The following is a 20,913-nucleotide window of genomic DNA, read 5'->3' as shown; positions in this document are numbered from 1 at the left end:
CGTGCAAGGTCACTTTTTACATAAAGAAAAAAATGCTGGTTCAGAACTGGAGGAAAAGTGCACCCGCTAAAGGAGGAAGAGTGAGGAAACACATGCAAAGACTCCCTCCTCCTTTCCTCTTCCCACCTTTACTCTGTCGTTCTTGCTGCTCATCCCAGAACACTATCCATTCAACAATCTTCCCCTCCAGTGCCGGAAACGCTCCCAATGCACACGCAGTGGGCAATCGCTTGCATTAGAGGCAATAGCAGAACTGCACAGCAAGTGATTCATGGGAATTTCCAACTGTGTTTTCCATTCTGTTTAGTGCGATAATGACTTACACACACCATTAAAGAAAGGCTGTAAATGTGCCGGTTTGTTGAATTATCTCATTAATTGCCCATTGTGTGTCTGTGTGTGCGTGCATGTGTTTTTCAGCAGGACTTTTGGAGAGGGAGCCGAAAATTCTGCCCTCAAACGATACGCTCATTCTTCATAAGGATGACTTGTTAAGCCTCACATGCAGGTATGTACCCTAACACACCTCCTCCTGTCACTGCCAATCAGCGCTTGACCGCAAATCAGTAAACCTAATCAAGTGCCGAGTTACAACTTCACCCAGTTTTTGTGATAATTAAACAAGTTTATGACAGGTTTTTAGAGTTTCTGAACAGTCACTGCTGCTTTTAAGTGTAGACTCTGGTGTCACTGCAAGACAGAAAGGCCAGGTTCTCAGGCCGCTAAGAAGCAGGGACAATCCTTGATAAGAACCAGCCATGGTGGTCCAAATTTATCAGTCTCTTGACATTTCCTTTAGGAGTGATGGAACCCAAATCTGTTGCAGTCACATTTACAAAGAATTTAGGGTCTTGCATCATTTTGCAGGCCTGCAAAGAATGCACAAAAATTTGTGTCTATCTAATATAATGTTTCCCTAAAAGGCCAAAATGCTAAGAATTTTGGGCCATAGAGTGCTGTGTTGTTTTCTGTCACTGGCTGAGAACTGGAGGTTGGTTGACCCAGAATTCTGCAGTCAAAGGCAGTGGTATGCAAGACATGTTTGATGTTCCTCTGGGATCTCTTTAATGAGAGTTTTTAAATGGATTCTGGGTGGAAAGAATGTGTTAGCTGAGCACATCTTTCAAGAGAAACATGTTCCCATGTGAAAGTTCAAGGTATCGGATGACTCGAGATTAACTCCAAATAAACTAAGAATGAAGATCAGGCTAGAAATTCCCAAGGGTGGAAGCAGCCGCTGTCATCCTGAGCTGAAAGTCTTGTAAGGCCGCTTACCAGCTGTGACACTTTTCCTAAAAATAGACCCAAGCTCTGCTGTGTTTATGCTCAGAGAATGGATAAATATTATCACTTCAAGTATTTAATAACACTTGTGCTGTCCCTTTTTGTCTTCTATCAGAGGTCATAGCGCCTTGCACTGGACACTTGGCAATGCCCAGCGGCTGCTCTCCTCAGAGGAGGTGAAGGTGGAGAACTGTCATTCCAGACGTCACGATCACTGCAGTAAACTAACAGTCGCTCACCTGAGAGCCAATGACACTGGGACGTACACCTGCAAATACTCCAAAGACAGTTCCGACCATACCGCCTCAACGTACGTCTTTGTCCAAGGTGAGACCTGCGAAACAATCCTTACACGGGGTACCGGAAGCGACTTGGAAAATTATTCTCACCCACTGGTATTGTTCCTGTTTTGGGAAGTGATGTAAAGTATTTACACAAAATAATCCAAATTGGTAAAGTAAGCACGTGTGCTTTCAGAAGTCACATTATTAGCTCTGAGGACTAAAGCCTAATTTATGCTTCAGACGCAAAGCCTCTGACGCTCGGACGCAGAGCCTCTGCAAGCGTCAAAATCTTGACCACTCCCCCACGCAGAGGCTCTGCACGCGTTCTCGTGCACCTCAAAAAAATCCTGACTACGCGACAGACGCACGCAGACCACCAACGGAAGTGCGCAGACAAAAGCGGCTGTGACTGGTCCTCGGTGTGCCTTTCCAGTTGTCTGGTTGTTCCGGTTGTTGTAATATATACACTCCCCCCACCGAAGTTCTCGCGAGTTCTCGAATGGGCTCCCACTAGCGTTTTGGCGGGAAACTGCTATGCGTCACTAGAAATTCTAGGTCGAGGTTGCAGAACCATAACATGAAAAATGGTTCGCGACCAGAGCAAAGCAACACGTCAAGACGATAGACGCAGAACTATAATCTGCCCTTAATGCCACCAATCAAGCAATAATATGAAGAGCAGAGAAATAGCTTTGGAGAAGTACAGATTAGGGTTGAGTTATAAAAAGAATATAAAAAATCTACCACAAATCACTCAAACTCATGGGTCAGGCAAGTAACAAATAACAAGTAACAAAGAATCAAAAAGGTAACTGAGATTGTTCTACAGGGTCAGTTTAAACCAAACAAATGGGACTAAAACTGACCTTTAATTTACCTAAATTAGATAGAAAATCAACAGAAAACATCCAGCTTGAAGGAGGTGGAGCAGTTTTGTCACAGAAATCCCAGAGGCTACATGTGACAAACTCACAGAGACAAACCCTAAGAGATTTGCAGCTTTAACTGTTGAAAAAAGGAGTTATGCTAAGTATTGGTCCTGGGTTTAGGAAACTGTTCCTCAGGTTTAAGTTTTATTTATTGTTTCACGATTAAAAACACTTTGCACCCTCAAAGTGGTAGGTGTGTTCTGTTGACCAAATAATACAAGTCACGCAAATTTCAAATTTCAAATTTCAAATGGTTCATTTCAGGTCAAAGGGAGCAAAAACGGAAAAAAGTAAAAGGGTGTAACGCTTACAGCCTGTACAGATTATAGTGAAAAATACATAAAAGTAAGAAAGGCATGCAACCTTCTTATTTATCACACTCAAGAGTTTCCTTCTAGTCCAGAACCTCAAGTCATTCTCCAGCATGAGATGAACCAAAATGGAACTGGTTTATAAACTTTTACTCTTATCTTAAACGGATCAACTTTTGTCGAAAGTCATGGAAGACTTGTTGTATAAAAGAAAAAAAAGACTGATTATCATCTTATGCCCCAATTTGAGGGGCTGATGTTAAACAAAACCCACAAACAGGCAATGAGCAATCTGGTATTTCCTGCAAAAACAAAAATGAGAAAATTAACTTTCATCAAGAAAACAGGTAGTGCTTAAGAATACGAAAAAAAGACATTGATGACAGGAATGCCAACAATGAATTTGCTGTTGTGCTCCATGCTCTGTGTGCCCACAGCATGATATGTGCAGAAATCTGACTTTAGTGGCATCCAGACTGAAGTGCCACAAGTCTCCATCTCAATGAGAGAGACACAGAAAGGAAGTAGTTTCTGTAGCGCTGTGGTTTCTTCTCGAGGTGAAAGGGTGAGCTTGATTGCACAGGAAACTCTGGCCATTGACTGATTTCCTGCTTCAGCTACTGTTTTCCTAAGTCTTCCCTAAAGCGTCATATTGCACCAGTTACAGTAACAGTCCCATTCAAATGGAGGCGGTGCTGAGCTTGTAAGAAGGGCTAATTTAAACTTAAGCACATTTAAATGATTTGTTTTTAAGACTTGAACACTGTTCATACAAACAAAACTTTTGAGATATTGCTCCAGCAAACAACTATCGCATTAAGCTGGATACTCTTCATTTCCTCTCCTGTTGCTCTGGGAATGTGATTCCCAGTTTGCTTGGCCCTCTGTGCCTGTGTTTAGTCTAGCACATTCTTTTCAAAGGCCCTCAGCTGTTTATTAGATTATGATCCACACTCGCTTTTCAGATAATAGTCCCTTCATCACACCACTAATGCTTGACCTCACACCAATCGCAGACTATTTGTGTAGGCGTTGAAGTTCCCACAGTTGTCTTTTGATGCCTTGCTTCTCAGTAGGGGTTAACCTTATAGCTCCTTCTGGTCCGCCTGCCTTATCTGGCTAAAGTGAATTGATCTTTGAGTTGAATGCCCTGACATTGCTCTTATTCAGTTCAGTCCGTACACCCGCTGATCTTTGTGGTGGTGGAGGGGAGCAGGAGTCTATCATTGGGATATCATTGCTGTTTTTTATGCACACGTTTTTTTGTCAGTTTCAAAGAAAACTAGATGCACATTTGCGAGATTTTGCCTGACTTGGCACAGATTAAAATTATGTGGCACACCAGCTGTTTCTTAATAAACTGAACAAACTCACGTGACCGACCATATTATTATTTTCAGACACAACTAACTAGAACTACTTCTTCCTCTTTCTGACAGCTTTAAATTTGCTACAAAAAAAATACATGTTTAATCCCAAAGAACAAAACACAATGGGGCACACGTGCTTTGAAATGCAGGTTGTTTTTTTTCTGGCATGTCTTGTAAATGTCACTTATTTAGGAGACTTATATCATCCCTCAGATCCTGAGCAGCCATTTGTGGAGCCTTGGTATCCAACACCTTACATTCTGGGCATCTACAGGCACGAGACCAGCCTCGTGGTCCCCTGCCGAACATCGTCGCCTCATGCGGTTGTAAACCTTACAGCGGTAAGACCTAACAAAGACAGTCATTTTACACCTTCTGCACATGCCTTCCACGTGTGGGGCAAATTGTTTTGTTCCACTATACACAGTAATGCACAAAACTCCGTGGACCTCACTGGACATGCACTTTTTTAAGGAAAATCCCACAGCGTGTCCTCTGAGTAAACAGAGTTACTTATATCATAGCGTTGTGTATCCTTACTTGACATCTTTGGAAGAAAGAAAAAGTGTTTCCATTGTGTGCGTATGGCATCTCACTAGTTCTCACACCCTTTGTGTATTAAAGCTCTCTGACACTCAGAGGCAGAGTGGGGACAGTGGCTTTCCTGAGGGAAGCTCAGGGAGTCATCGTGTCTGCTTCCTGTAAGGGCAGGAAGGTGCTCCAGGAGTGCCTTCCTCAGAATAGATTCTCAGACTAAATTTAGTCCCATATCTCGTACAAACATCAGGAAATGCAGAGGAAAACAACACACTGTGTGTCCATTCACAGGAAACAATAGATACCATTTTAGCATGAAGAGTCTACCATGCGATCCTGGAGAAACTTCCCATGCCAACCGCAAAGAACTTCTTTTTGTCCTATCTGTGTTTGTAAATTTAAATATGTATCACTGTGCCCACAGAGAACATACACAGCACACACTGACCTTCCTGCTATTAGTAAATCTATGGCACTCCTCCTTCCTGCTCTCCTTCCTTCCTTCTCTTCCCCTTGCCTCTTCTCCCAGCCAAAACTCCTGACATTGGGAATAAACAGCAGCAGACACGCACATCCTTTTCCAAGTCCACAAAGTTGTGTTCTCCATTGCATAAATAATTGCAGGAGTCACACTCCACGAAACAATAAAAATTAATTTGACCTCCACTTGTAACAGATGTCTGTCCCCAGGTGAGCCCAGTTAAGCATGAGTTACATATTAAACCAGGTTGAGTGCCTTTGTCCTCAGTCTTCCTGGTTCAGTGATCTTTAATGGACGTCGCAAGTGCTGTTGAAATTTAGCGGCTTTGCCTTTATCACTGCAGAACCGGCATTTCTCAGAGAAGATCAATAAAGAAATGGTGTGGGATCCAAAGGTGGGCTTCAGGATTCCCTATGGTCCCATCACGATGTACTCCCTGCTCACCTGTAACACTGTGGTCAGCGGGCGTCAGTTCCAGTCAATTTACATCCCTCATAGACAGAGTGAGTCTGGTTTTTCTTTTTAAATTTACTAATTGTAAAAAAAAAATCAATCATTGTGTTGATTTCTCTGGTTCTTTATATTTATCTTCATTTTTCAGCACTTTCTCTCAGAAATGTGACGGTCACCCCAGAACGAGTTAAAGTTTTGGTCGGGGACACCGTTGTCCTCAACTGTAGTGGTGTGACCACCTATAACGGAAGGATCAACTTCACCTGGGAGTTTCCAAGGAGAAGAGTCAGTTCCTTTTTTTTTTAATATTGGCCATTTAATGGGATCAACAGAGAATGTGGCAGTGGTGTTGATAGTATTGTTTTTGTCTTTAGGATAATCGACACCGCATAGAGAAAAGTCAACCAATACCTGCTCGGGATCTTGTGATGAGCAGCTCTTTGGTGTTGGAAAATGTTACTATGGAGGAGAAGGGAGTGTATCGATGCAAGGCTGAGGTTGAACCAACAAAACACAAGAGTGCTTCAGCAAAAGTCATTATTTATGGTGAGTGTACATTGAATGTTTTATTGCAGGGGGGTAATACTGCAATTATGTATTTATAACTAATGTACATCATTTTTCTTTTGGCATTGATTCCATGATCTTTGTCATGAATCTTCTGTTGCAGAGGAGCCTTTCCTCAACATGAACTATAAGCCGAACCGTCCTGGTAAAGTGATCGTCAATGAAGGTGAAAAGGAGCTTCTGTTTGACCCCAAGATCATCGCTCTGCCACAACCAGACGTGAAAGCATGGTGTGTAAATGCTTACAGAAACGATAAATAAAGTGTATGTAGTGATTATGAGATGCTATCAGCATAAGTCATGCACATCTCAGGCAGGCCAGTTTTAGTTATTTCTATGACTTCTATCAACATTATACACATAACCACCACCACAACTTCTGTAAATGACAAAATAACACAATGAAAAACGTGTAAAAACACATTTAATCTTCTAGCTCATTCACTCTGATTGATGTTAAAATCCAGAAGTATAAAGGGCAGTCCACACCAAAAATAATAGCTATAACCGTAACTGTAAAAAGGTGGTTGGAAATATTGTTCTAATTCAGTGGTATGAGGAAACACTTTGCCCCTAAAAGTCCCCCAGTCTTGGCTTAACACTTATTAAAATGAACATGATATAAGGCAGAAAACCATACAAAAGTATCAAATCACCTCTGGCATTAATAGGACCATTAAACTGACGCTGACTCACATGAGTATATGAAAAGAACAAATTTGTTCTCAGAAGAGGACAGCTCTGGGAACACGATGGTTCATGATTCTGCTCTTGTTTTTGAATATTTTCTTGAACTCTGACCCTTCCGGTTGTAACACACAGCAGTAGTAGGTCGATGGTCCATTTTTGGGCTGGAGTGCCGCAGGAGCAGCACGTGTTTGGCGTCACTGCTCACAAGTTGTTATCGCCCAGCAGTATGGACGCTCACTATGCTATCATTATATTTATTTTCACAATGTGAGCAGCCTTTAAGGGCATAAAGCCAAATCTAAACTTATTTTTAATAACGGTTGATTAGTGATTCACAGTTTGCAGTAAGATTTGGCTAATAGCAAGATTTTGGGATAACATGTCTTTCTTTAGGAAAGAAATGTTTGAAATATGATGACTTTATGGAACAATCAGAAACTCAATCAAACATTTGATATACTGGCCAGTTACAGTGGACTAAGATGTGTTTAAAAATGTAAGAAAGGGGGTTTAGTGCTTAAATTTTAACTTTGTAATTCGATTGTTTTCTCTTGATTTTATGTGCATGGTGGCCAAACCTTTTGCTCCTCCATTTTTCAGGTACAAGGATGGGGTCCTCATCAAGAACAATTCCATTTGCTACAACATGTCTGGGTATTCCTTGGCCATCAGTGACGTGCAGCTGAAGCATGCTGGCGTCTACACCATAAGTGTGGGCAACAGACTAAAGGACCTGTACACGAATATGAACTACACTCTGGTAGTCAACGGTAAGCCGTTACCATAAACCTGGTAATAACTGCTGATCCTGAGAAAAGGAGACAGTGACTTTGCTGTGCACTGAGGCTGCCCCGGCGCTGCTGCTGCTGCTCTCTGTTCAGTTCACTGGACGGCAGGTAGCAGCTCTAGTATGACAGGAATTTGGGGGTTTGTTGATTCCAGGGCTGGATTGACGTAGCAAGGGCAGCTGTTGTTGATTATTGGGGCTCTTTTGAAGGGGCTTGGTGCAGTGTGTAAATGGCCCGAGTTCTATTGTGCACGCAGGCTCCAGCCACTCCGGACCCCCCTGGTTCCCTGCATTTATTTGCATCCTTTCCATGCATTTACACAGTGCTGCTCATAGAAACATATTCTATACAACATGCAGTTTATTTTTGTGATGGATCTATAGGGGGATGCTGATAACTGTTAACACTTAGGCTGTAAATATTGAATTCGCTATAGAGAACAGAAATATGCAGCTTGCCGTGGTAGGTGGGGGGGGGGGGGCAGCCTCTTGCACTGCATTCTTTAAACATTTCTGAAGAATGGCGTGCCAAAAAGTGGAAAAATCAGACCCCTTCTGGCTTGTATAAACTTTATTTATGATCCTTGACTGCCCCACTTCACACAACTTTTTATTTATTAGAATGGCACAAAATAAAACAGACAGATGCAAATAAACACAGTCGAGTGAGATTCCTGTTATCAATTAGAGAACTATTTTAAACTTTGTTCATCAGTTCTGTTTAGAGCTGTCACAGTGCTTCACATTACTAATGCGCTCCTCTTGATGATGGGTTTGTCACAGTATGCCTAGTTGTATGACTGAGTGCAGTTTAACTATGTGAGCTGCTCGAAATGCAGAGAAATGCTAAGAGTTGTGGATGACCTCCTGAGTTGGCAAGTATCTTAGCCTGTTTTTCATTACAGCACATGTGGTTGAATCACTGACCTAAGCATGGGCCACAGCAGGGCCTTTCTTTGACCTAAAGTCTGGGCTAGCCTGTCATCCTGCCATTCTTCTCCTGCACTGTGTCTAAAGGACAATTGGTGTCAGCAGCACATTTTTCACGGCTATCCATCATGACTGTCATCCCTCATTATAAGGACATTATGAGATGCCACAACAGGCAGGGTCAGGATGGTTGGTCTAACCTGGTTTCTCTTTTAATCTTTTTTCTTTCTTTTTTTCCCCGTGTCTGTGCATTTCTCTCTCGCAGTGAAGCCGACTATTTCAGAAACAGAGCTACCCACCGTGGACGTGCAGCCCTACATATCCGGCAAGCAGCACCAGCTAACTTGCACTGCTTACGCGCTGCCTTCTCCAAACATCATTTGGCTCTGGCATCCATGTAACCTGGGCCCCGTGCTTAAAAGGTGAGTCACAATTTTAGATAGATTTTAAGGATCAAAATGGTGGAAGTAGTCACGCATTTATTTAAAAAATAAAACGACTTTCCAATATGGAGCACAAATGTAATATTTAAAATACAAGACATTTAACATGTAAGTCTAGCCTTTATAAAAATATTTTTTTATGTCTTGAGTATCCACAGCATGACGACACAACCTAATCTGATTCAGAGTCCATGACTGATATGTAGTCTGCATTATATATGGTGCTGCACTGAGTTACCAGCCCGCTATTCAGAAAATTAGGGAAAGGTGAATTTATTGTTGCATGTTCGTGTCAGTTTGAAAAGCTCTTAGCTCTTGGAGAGTGAAGGATTATAGCAAGTAATCCAAAAAGGAGCACATCACCTGGACATCATGCATCGGTCACAGGCCACCTGGTTGGCAAAGTCATGAGAGGGCACCACAACAGCAGACTTCTCCTTGTTTAACTTTCCCCAGTTGCTTGACATTTGAGTGGAAACACAGCTAAAGGTTGCACTGGATTTATTTTCCTTAGCTTATTTCCTAATTTGCATATTGGCTTGCTTCTTACCTCTTTCCACCAGATTCCTGTCTTATAGAAGGAACAAAAACAGCATAAACACATATAAAAGTAATATACATTTAAGTTTGCTATAGACTACATTCAAACTGTCAGCCACATTGTTCAGTTCCTATTCAGTCCTGATCAGATTTGATGGTTGTGCATCTGAATTTTACATTAGGCCATATGCCAAAACTGTACATTTTTTCAGTGGTAGCATGAAGCTACAACAGGTAAATGTGTGCAAAGCTGTGTACAACAGTATCGGGTCAGTTTCACAGTCACAGTGACAAACATCTCCAATTAGGGAATGATATTCCTGGAAACAGAACCACCAGTTCAACCCAGGGATCCCATTTTAAAGCAGATCTACTCAAACGCAACTGAATGTGTCCCAGAACATGACACATAAATCCATGAAAGTCAGCCCTTGAGAACTGCCCTCTCATTTGCGGTCAGTAGCTCTGTGGGGCGAACTGGGAGCAGAGGGGAGATATATTAATCATAGATTCCCCAAGCTGTTACAAAACTTAACATAACTGAGTGACTCTGTATGAATGCCGGCCTGGTAGTGAACCCACGCGCTGAAGGAACATTATGACATTCCCTGAGATCCTGGCCTGTCAGTGGCATCAGCAGGCCTGTGAGTTGTTAGATCAGGAAAACAACGAGCCATTACACTTGGCTTATCAGATTCCAACTCCGCTGGCAAAAACAAAACAAAGAAAAACAATTATTTTACATGCTAAATGGTGTTAAACTACTAGTAATTCCATAACTTTATCTATCATATTATCTCAGAGAACAGATTGTACTTTGCAGATCTATGATAAATTATAGCATGGGTCAAAGCAAGTCTTTCTGCTGGCCCAAAGATAATCAAGGCTGGCACCAGGAACAGTGGCTGCGCTGTGGCAGGCGGCTAATGAGACAGAGGAACAGCTACAGCCTGGTGGGAGGCCAATTGTGTAAAATGTTTGTTTTATACTGCTCTGACCCTGCAAAGTACATGTCACTGTAAATCCAAAATGTAGCCCTTCAAGATCATATCTCATTTTAATCTGTTGGAGTTTGGACAGGAGGGGAAACGCAGGGTCTGCAGAGGGTTTAGAGGTGAGGGAGGTTTATCACGTTGGAAGTGGAATGGGGCTGATAGTGTGGGGGGCAGAAAAGTGGGGATGTCTTTATCACCAGATTGAGAAGTTATCAGCTGTCCCCTGCTGACCATCAAGGTCTTACGATCAACCTTATCTCCTCTGGCCAGAGCGTGTGGTTGAAGTGGAGGGAGGGGGGTTACGCACAGCACAGCCCTTCCTGTCGCTGCTGTGGTTTCCTCCTCTGCCTCTCCACTCATCAGGCTGATTGTTCACCACCACAGGAGGTGCAGGGTTTGGGGGAAGGGGCTTAAATCGAGGCATTCTAAGCCCCAATCTAGACCAGTATGGATTTTATTCTGATTAATCTACAGGTTACGGAGGGGAGCTTTATATTTAGATTGTTTTATGTTACAATATCGAGATGTTATGACATTTTTCAGTATTTCCAATTAAAGCAATTTGCAAAGTCTGCTTTTAATCTTTGTTGCATCTTTCAAAGTTCAATATGGTCATTTTTGTTGTCATTTTTCTGTTGTTGTTTTTTTTCTGCAGTTGCTCTGCAGACACCAAACCAATCCAGATCTACCCTGGTGACAGGGGAAATTATTCCCGCAACTGGATTAAGAGCATAAATGTCAAGGTTGAACTGGTTAAAGGAAAAAACAAGGTATGTAATGTAATTTAATGTATTTTAAACACTGCAATCACTTCTTACATTATGTCTGCCTTGAAATTAATCTTAATAAATGTAAGAGAACTGTATCAGGGAGAAGTTTAGAGATGTACAAAGGTCGTAGCTCAGTCAGATGGGTTTGAAAGCCAGATTCAACATCTCAATTCTTCACTTTTTTTCCCCAATTGGCAGTGAAAGTGATTAATTTTTGTTTTGGTTTAGTTTTCGCTGATACAGATGTGACTAGATAACATTAAAAAGCCTTCAGCCGCCCCTCCTCATCGAAAATCACTTTGGCTATTTATGACTGCACATAAAAAAAGGCATGATTTATTCTTGGAGTAAGCAACACGGAAAATATTTGAAGTCTGGTCAGAAATCTATCTTGGCCACCCAATCAAAACTTGAGAAAGAAAAGAGTCAATCAAAAAAAGAGCGCAGAAAATACCTGCACTGTTTCATACATGTGACCACCCACTTGCTGCTGCTTCTAATCAATGTATTCAAGCACAAACACAGAGTTGCAATGCAGATCTGATTAATGCATTTGAAGTCTGCTGGCTCTGACTGCACACACACAGTCCAACAGCATGAGAAAAAGTCACGCTCATAAACTGATGCACATCAGAGTTATTTTCTTCCAGAATTCAGCACAAAAACAATATTTCTGAAACAGGGACAGTGTCTGCTTTCAAAACACCAATCTGCAGGTCGATATTCTGCTTCTCTGACCTCAGTTTTACCTGCCAGAGCAGACTAGACCCACCCCTGGTGAAATTCACTAGATTTTCCTGTGGTAGAGACATTGCTCTCTATGAGCAATGTCTCTACCACAGCAAGTGTGGCACCCGTAACAGACAGACATAGTTCATTTCCCTTTACTGGAGTGAAATGCACCCTTCATTCCACAGTCTTTTTTATAGGGAACAGTTCCACCTTCATTCTAGGCATTTACAAAGAGGCATTTTTATTGTGATATCAGTTATTCATTCTGACTGTGGGCACCAGACATGTATGCTCATGCATGTGTTGCAAGCTGAGAACGGAAATTTACAGACCGAATCCTAGACTATTACCTGTGTGAACATGAATAGAATATTTCATCAATCAAAATAGTGCATCTAAAAAAAACAGTAATAGTCTAACAACTATGCATTTAAAGACATGCATTTGTCCTATATCTTAAAATATTTCTTTCTGCAAATCAGCACTTGTTCACCACAGCTAAGGGCATCTTGCTATAGAAACACAGCAAACACACGATGGGGAAACAGTAGACTCACAGCAAGTGTCCTGAGGAAGCCTGCAACTAAAACAGTTAACCCCAAACATAATTAGGAGCAGCCTATCATGAAGCAGCATGCAGAAAGCAACCCGTTACTTCAGGCTGGGTCAAATAAGGCCCCTTATTCACTTTCATTTTGTTAATTGTTTTGACCTGCATATATTTACTGACTGCTACCCATTATTAAATCTTAAATCAATTTCTGATCTGAATATTTGCACACAAAATCATTGTAAATCTGTTCATTTTCACAGAGCATCAGTTCTAATATGTGTCTGACATAAATATGGAGGCACGGCCTATTTCCAAGTACTTGTGGCCAGTCGCTGGTGTTTTATGGGGGTTAGGACTAAGGGTCAATGATAACAAGCAGAAGTTTAAAAGAAGAGGGATTTGATGGAAGCAAATTCCTCTCTGTCACCCCACATAAATCGTGCTGGCCCGTGAATAAGAACATAGTCAGGGCTGGGCCTCTGAGCAGCTCTCCACAAGGCCCAGTGGAGAGGCAAGGAAAACATGGGGGGACAACATGGGCACAGAGGTCACAGTGCGTCTGGTCAGGTCACCTCTTCAGGAGTGCGTGCAGGCGCTTCAATCACTGTTTTCAGTCTCAGGTTACATCACGTGGAGTAATAGCTGTAACATTATACAATAAGACCCCTCCATCATGTTTTGACAGATTACATATCAGCATGGACCGAGCAATAATAAAAGTGTCATTGTTTTTGCTGCTCGAATGTTTGCATGGTGAGCGCTATAAGTGCCGCAACTCTGAAAAGGTTTCATGGCTGTGACTCAGAGGCAACACAATAGTTCCTATCAGTGCAGGAAGTTATGGCCAACACAGCCCAGACAATACACCCACATCATTCACCCCCCTTTGATGTAGCTGACTGCTCCCAAAAAACAGATGTCACTGTGAACACTAAACAGAACCCCAAGCCGTCTGGCTCTCAACCAAGTTTCATTTATTATTTTGGTAATTAAAGCCATTAAAATGGTGTAGTTGCTGTAAATTGAGTATGTCATTAGAAGTGCTTTCCAAGAAAGAGACATTAAGGCCCAACTCTAGATCTATTGCACTGGTCTGAGTGGGCTTTAAAACTCCAGGTGTATCCCTTTATTATTGTCCAGTACTGGTTGATAGTTGGGTCCTTCTTGCAAGCCACAACTCATTGCTCTGATTGTGATTGAAACCCCAAAGATAAATCAAATGCAAATTGGAGATGTGATGACATGCTGTTTGTTGTTTATGCTATTAATCAAAATGACCTGTCCTAGACTGTGAGTACCCTGGTGATTGGGGAGGCTCGTGTGGCTGGATACTTCTACTGTGAGGCGCAGAACGAAGCTGGCACGACCACAATGAGGATGCCTTTCTACGTCGATGGTAAGCGGAGCACCAGAGCACAAGAGCTGAAATATCAGCATTGAAATCTTAGGCTGAAAGTGCATGCAGAAATAATTTCATTTTAATTGCAAAGCACACCGTGCTGTGAGCTTGTTTCAAATGATCTACAGTGCACGCTGCAATGAACTGCAAGAGCAAGAAAGGAATGTGCAGATTGTGTTGTGCAATAAAGACACCAGAGGGGGGCATTAATTGAAAACATCTTCCACTGTAGCTGAACGGCTTCAGGGCGGAAGAGAGGCGAATGTGTCCTGAGCCATATGGAGAGCAGTAATGGCACACGTTTAAAAACAGCTATGAATAACTGCATTCCTCCTCTGGTGCCAGCAGGTCATTCCTCTTTTTCTCTGAGTCCGTGTGCGCAATGAGAATTGACTTTTTATGTGCATTTGAGCATTTCCAAATGTTCCCCAAGTGACTATCCTTTGGACAGTTATGTAATAACTGCAGGGATGAGGTGTCCCCACACAAGAAAGTGAATCACATCTCCCTAAAACCTGTGAGAGTCACTTCTCTTGAGGGGTGAAGGACTGCTTTTGCAGATGCAGGGGGATGTAGATGAATCTTTAAAAGAGTAGGGTGAGCAAGTGTAGAGAAATTCCCAAGAGGAATCCGGCCTTCTTCCAGAGGTGAGGGAGATGGAATGCTGCAAAAAGAAAAAAAAGGACAATTGTAATAACAGCTGTCTTCTCTTACGGAACAGAGAATGCTTTCCAGCAAACTGAATAAACAAGCACATTCTGGCTCCCTTGGGTCACATACTCAGCCTGCTCCAGTCGGATGAGTGCAGAAGCGCCATCAGCAATGCTGTCCGCCAACATGCTTCCAATTAATAGTGATGAAACAGGAAATAACTGCGGAATTGACATTCTTCTGACGTGAAGTTTATGTGTCGAAAACAAAGTTACAAATTACTATCTCAGGCCAACGGATTATTTGCACACATGTACAACACATGCCACACTGTCCACTGAATATATCTGTAACTGAGGATGAACTGGAATCCTAATATAGCACATTCTTCTACTTTTTCACTTTAGATCACCCCAAAGAAGTCACCGTCGAGCCTCGGACTGCCATCGAGGGCGATGACGTCACCCTGACCTGTCGGGCAACCCGTTATCTCTACACAGGCCTGGAGTGGTTGGATTCCAGGAATAAAACCATCACTTCAAACATTTCCCAGCTCAACAATTACTCCATTTCCATCTCTCTCTATCTGCGCAATGTGTCCCAAAGCAGCACCGCAGGCTACAAGTGTCAAGCATATAAGCTCCATAAGAGGGTTGAACTCAAGACAGCCGCACTAATTGTGAATGGTGAGTTATAGGAAGACATGACAAGATGATTAAGTTTTTATTGTTTGAGATCATTACTGATTTCAACACCGTTTCCGTCACTTGTATCTTTTGAAACATTCATGTGTGGGCATGCTTTGTGAGATGCCATAAATAGGAACAATCTTGCAACATTCAATGAGTAATGAGCAGCAATGAAGCAACATTGTCTCTGACACACCGGGTGTTTCTTTGTTTCGTACAGAGAGAAAACGACCATGGCTCAGTCAAAATCTGACAAATCAAGATGTGAACAGTAGCAGCACCTTGGTCATGGCTTGCTATGCTTCCGGGGTTCCTCGTCCCCACATCATTTGGTACAAAAATGGCATTGAAGTGGAAGAGAGTCCAGGTACCCTTGAGAATATTACTGCACTTACGACAATATCATTTAATATTTATTTTTATTTTTATTTTCCTTTTTTTTTGTTTTTGATTGTCAGTGGTATCAAAAGCAGCTATGACTAGCAAGAGTTATTGATTGAAGTTTACAGAATGTTTGGTGATCAGACTCCTTGGGCATCAGAAAGTGGTGGAAATGAGGAGGACAGAAGCATAGAGAGTTTTAAAGAAAAACTCTCGAAGAAATCGCTGTCAAACTTAAAAATGTTGCGAGTATGACAGTGTGGGAAGATTAAAGTGTCAAACGCTAACAGAAGGAAATCTGGAACATCAGGGATTAAGGGCAGATGTGAAAGTACAACTCTAATATTGAACTTGCACAGAAATGGTTGTCCTGTTGACCTTTTTTGCCTGCTGCCAATCTGCATCGGCACAAAAAATGTCTGTTGAAAGCCACACTTCTATAAACTTTATGCCCTCGTTAACTTAAGGCTAACTGAAAGTTTGTGTGTTTCAGGTGTCAATCTGGGAGAGGATGGAAGTCTAATCATCGAAAGGGTGAAGAAAGATGACGAGGGTCTGTACGAGTGTGTGGCCCAAAACGTTGAGGGTTTTGCAAAAACAAGCGCTGTTGTCACTGTACTCGGTGAGTCAGACAGCGTGGGATATGAGTTTACCTTAACAAAAAAAGAAAACATCAACACTCCAACTTGCTGTGCTTACAGTTCTGGGTTCTGATTGGGAGGTGATGTGTGTTTAACTGCAGTTCAAATCAAACACACTAATAATCAGTCCAAGCAATGAGGCCAGGGCATTTTCTGCATGTCCAGTGAAATCATCGAGGCGCCTTTTGGCCTTGTGTTTTCTTGTCATTACAGCAAATAGCTCTGGTCTGACTTCAGTGGGAAAAGTGCCCCCTGACAGAAAATCTGCAGCTGCCAAGAATGCAAATGGAATTCGTTCTTAGTTTTTATGATCACAGCTTTGGCTGAGGGCCCTTATCTATAGGACATAACCCGTGTCAAGAGATTCACTAATGAGTCCTAAGAGATTGACTGCTGCAGCCAGCAAGGAACTGGAAACACACATAGTAGATAATTGGACTTTACATTTTTTTACATTTAGAATCAAAAGAGCGAGACATTATGTAACCACATTTGTCCACTGGCAGAAGTACTTTATCAGGTTTTGTAGTGACCGTTTTCTTCCTCAACTTAAAGCAATAAAGCAATAAGCCGTGTGCATGTTCTGCTGAGTCTGTTTAGTCAGGGACTGTTTGGAAATAGGAGACAGAAAAAAACTGTGAGGATTTAGGACATATGAGCTTTCAGAGTGTCAACATGAATAGCTACTACGACAATATTTGGAAGAAAACACTACAGGAAAAAGTGTGGTATGCATGTCCCAAACAAAGCAGAAATAAACACAAAAGTGTGTTTCCACTTCCTTTTTATATACAGAGTTAATTAAGAAACAAACAGTGCTGGGAAAGAATGACGTGACATAAAAGCCGCAGCATCCTCTGTCGAAAACTATGAGCTTTATTTGTACATATTCAGCAGACTATTTTCTTTTGATCGCAATTCTCTTATAAAACACGTCAATGAAACATGGCAGCTAATGAGATCGGAATTGTACACGCAGATTTTCTGCCAAGTCAGTCAGGAAGCTGACGGCAGCTCTTCTCTTTCCAGGAGATGAAGGCAAGCCAAACGTTGAGGTCATCATTTCTGTGTGCACTGGAGCTGCTGCCACGTTCCTCTGGCTCATGGTCATCCTCTTCATTCGCAAGCTAAGAAAGGCAAGACCATACGTGACTTGTTTATTCTGAGAAACGTTTTAACGTGAAAGCGTTTACTTTAATGTGGAAAGTGACACAACATTGGTGAAATTCTGTAGTTCCTCTTCTGAGTGCCAACTTATTCATCTCCCAGAAACCACTGGCTGTTGTGAAACACTGTGGAACTGAAGTATACATTTACCAAGGATTCATGAGTATTTATGAGTTTCGGTTTGAATGTGTGGCATGTCGTCAAAAGAGAACATGATGTTCTCATACAATCACAAAAAGAACATTTCGTTTTAGGAAACGCATGAATCTCAACAGTTTCAATTCTTCTTTTTACTTCAAATGAAAACTGAGTTAAAAAAAAACTCGGCGGTCACGGTCAAAAACCTGCAGATAATCATAAAATGTATAATTTATATTCATATTTATATTGCTTTTGTCCTCTAAATACTTCAGCAACCAGATCACTACAAGATGGGCCCATCTATCATCATTGATCCTGATGAGTATCCCCTCGATGAGCAGAACGACCTTCTTCAGTATGACAGCAGCAAATGGGAGTTTCCACGTGACCGCCTGCAACTAGGTGAGTGCTATGCAGTCCTATCGATGAATGAAAGAGGTTTCAAACAAAAAGAAACCTTCATGAATCTTCATGAGCTTCTGAACATTTTTGGATAAAAGGAGGCAAACTTCTTCCTTCCTGTCAAAGTGGATTGGGAAACTTCTCTGGTGTTTGAATGCTGCTTAAACGATAAAAGATCACCCAAGAGATGCGGGAAACAAAGTAATAAAAGGTTAAACGTTCACTGTAAAGGTTGTTCATGGTGAGAATAGTCACAGTGATACATGGGAGAGATGTCACCGCTCTCTGCAGCTGCAGCAAAGGGTCGTCACTTATTGTTGACCTGCGCTGTCATCCAGGCTCAAGTGAAACATAAATTCTTTTGAAACATTGCCTGGTGATCAGAACTCCAGCGAGATGTTGATAAGATGTAATTAACTCAAACCAAATATCTTCTGCCTTTGCCAGGGAAAACCCTCGGCCATGGAGCCTTTGGAAAAGTGGTTGAAGCCTCAGCCTTTGGGATAGACAAGCTCTCCACCTGCAAGACGGTTGCAGTCAAAATGCTGAAAGGTAAAGTGTCGACATTGTGTCGACTGTTGTTATGTGTGCAGCAGATGACTCATATATCTGTCATTTCAGCAGATTTATTACATGTGCAGATTACAGGCTCATAAGCTATAGTACCACATGTGCATTTAATATTTGTGTGGCTTATTGGTTCAAAGCAAAAGAGTTTCTTTTCCCATTCTCTTTTCCTAATGATGTGACTCTGTACATACAAGTCGGACAGCTTGCGTCGAACTGTCCCAGATCTGCAGGTGAACAGGAGTAGGAGACGTGGACAAAATAATCAATGAAAACATTTAGATTTGCCACTTTTTTGGGACAATAACAGTTGGAAAATCGTTGATTTATTTATTTTTTTTTTTTTTTAGAAGGAGGAATGATTTACAGTTGCTTTCCGCTGTCTTTCCAAAAGTCCTCAGCGAATAAGGAGTGCTGGCACAGAATAAAAACTGGAAAAAACAAGAAACCGAAGAAGACTTTTGGCTTCACTTTCTTGGCTGTTTCATTCATCGTTGCTGCAGGATGAATGACAAATTTTATTGGGTTTTTTTTTTTTTTGCTTGTGTGTTACTAGAAATGCAAAATACAGACTTCACGGTGAATAGTGATGTGGGAATTATGTATCAGTCAGGTTAAATAATAAGACTGTTTGTTACTCACTGTCTGGTCTCTATGTATCAGTCATGTTTGAGCGTAAATCACATGCTCTGTCTGTGGTTAATCGTAGGTCAAACTTCATGGAAAGCAGCAGCTCTGGGATTCTAAACTCTGTGCCTGCCTTTGTTTCTAACCAATAGATATGTGGTTGGTCAAAGCAACCACCTTTAAATCTTTTTTTCCCTGATTTTGATGAAATGATAAGTTTGCTTAAACTCCCGTTTTTATTCTCTAAATTAGTTTTTTTGAGAACGTCTTCCATCAGAAGGTGCTATTACCATGCATATTACCATTACTCAGGCATTGTTACTATTTTCATGAAGATTTAATGAATTTGTAGTTTAGAACTGATAGATGATTTTAATAACCTAATGAATATCCTCATATGATGTATGATGATAATAATACATCAAAATACAATAAAATTCTCTGTCACAGGAGGGGCTACATCAAATGAGCGTAAAGCTCTGATGTCGGAGTTAAAGATCTTGATCCACATTGGCCATCATCTGAATGTGGTCAATCTGCTGGGAGCCTGCACCAAACCTGGAGGTGAGCTTTAACAATGCAAAAGTTATAAAATGTTACGAAGCTGTTTAATCTTCATAGCAAAAAGACAGTAAACTACTGTAAAGTTGATTGTTTAAGTGTCAGTTTAGGTTTAAAAATGCATTTTTATCTGACTGACCTCTCTTTAAAGGTTTAAGTAGTTACACAATATTTCAAACTCTCTTCCTTTTTGCCTCAAAAGAGAGCAATGAGAACTCAAATTTACCTAATTTTGACTTCAAGATGGAGGTAAACAAACAAAAAAAAAAGGCTTTTGTGTTTACTTTTAGGGAAACATTAGAGAAACAATAACCAAGTTACCGGCTAGGAAATCCCATGTCTGACATTTTCTTTGATTTTTTTTTTTTTTTTTTTCCTTGTTCGAGATTGAAAAGTCTGACTCCCAAGTTGTCTTGAATGCAACCCAAGAGCTGGCATATTTAAGCATGGGAGAGACAGAACAAAGTAGTAGATCAGAGAAATAAAAAGTGATTTGAAAATTATTTCATGCTTTCAACCACCACACAACCCCACAGGAAGCTGCAGCATTGAGGAATTTGTTGGGAGATTAGTGAAGCTCTTTTTTTGCTGATATAGTGTAAGCATGAGTGTGTGTGTGACTGCGATTTGAGTGGGTTTTTTTAAGTTATGACATCTGTACGCTGTCATCGTCTGGTGCATGCGTACATTTTTTGTCTGTTCAAATGTTGCAGACAAAAAAAAAACCCACAATTACAGCAAAAGTAAAAAAACAAACATTAAAAAAAACTGTGATGGGAATACTGGCCATTAGAAATGCACCAATACACACTTCTACTGGGCCATAAAACATGACAAAGAGGAATTGCTACTTGCTTAAACTGCCTTCAAAGTGAGCTGTCGTCTGCTGTGGAGATATTTACATGCAATATGCCCTCTTAACAGGTCCGTTAATGATGATTGTGGAGTTCTGCAAATATGGCAACTTGTCCAACTATTTGAGAAGCAAGAGAGATGACTTTCTCGTCTACAAGGTGAGCTCGCTTTATCAT

At 41.3% G+C, this 20,913-nt stretch overlaps 1 protein-coding gene across 1 annotated transcript in view; it reads left to right on the top strand.

Moving 5' to 3' along the window:
* Positions 1 to 20,913, top strand: part of kdrl (kinase insert domain receptor like) — a 43,091-nt gene that overhangs the window by 6,406 nt on the left and 15,772 nt on the right. Inside the window, exons 2-20 of the mRNA XM_075481635.1 lie at positions 421 to 508; positions 1,400 to 1,611; positions 4,392 to 4,519; positions 5,540 to 5,699; positions 5,798 to 5,934; positions 6,024 to 6,195; positions 6,320 to 6,446; positions 7,507 to 7,676; positions 8,889 to 9,045; positions 11,257 to 11,371; positions 13,944 to 14,052; positions 15,114 to 15,392; positions 15,616 to 15,762; positions 16,270 to 16,398; positions 17,447 to 17,553; positions 17,998 to 18,127; positions 18,575 to 18,679; positions 19,772 to 19,885; positions 20,807 to 20,895. Coding sequence (XP_075337750.1) covers positions 421 to 508; positions 1,400 to 1,611; positions 4,392 to 4,519; positions 5,540 to 5,699; positions 5,798 to 5,934; positions 6,024 to 6,195; positions 6,320 to 6,446; positions 7,507 to 7,676; positions 8,889 to 9,045; positions 11,257 to 11,371; positions 13,944 to 14,052; positions 15,114 to 15,392; positions 15,616 to 15,762; positions 16,270 to 16,398; positions 17,447 to 17,553; positions 17,998 to 18,127; positions 18,575 to 18,679; positions 19,772 to 19,885; positions 20,807 to 20,895 — 2,675 coding nt within the window. The remainder of the gene's footprint in view (positions 1 to 420; positions 509 to 1,399; positions 1,612 to 4,391; positions 4,520 to 5,539; positions 5,700 to 5,797; positions 5,935 to 6,023; positions 6,196 to 6,319; positions 6,447 to 7,506; positions 7,677 to 8,888; positions 9,046 to 11,256; positions 11,372 to 13,943; positions 14,053 to 15,113; positions 15,393 to 15,615; positions 15,763 to 16,269; positions 16,399 to 17,446; positions 17,554 to 17,997; positions 18,128 to 18,574; positions 18,680 to 19,771; positions 19,886 to 20,806; positions 20,896 to 20,913) is intronic.

The sequence above is a fragment of the Odontesthes bonariensis genome, chromosome 13 (genome assembly GCF_027942865.1).
Source record: "Odontesthes bonariensis isolate fOdoBon6 chromosome 13, fOdoBon6.hap1, whole genome shotgun sequence".
Classification (NCBI taxonomy): Eukaryota; Metazoa; Chordata; class Actinopteri; order Atheriniformes; family Atherinopsidae; genus Odontesthes; species Odontesthes bonariensis.
Note: the sequence above shows the minus strand (reverse complement) of the source record. Positions and strands in the feature narration are given on the sequence as shown.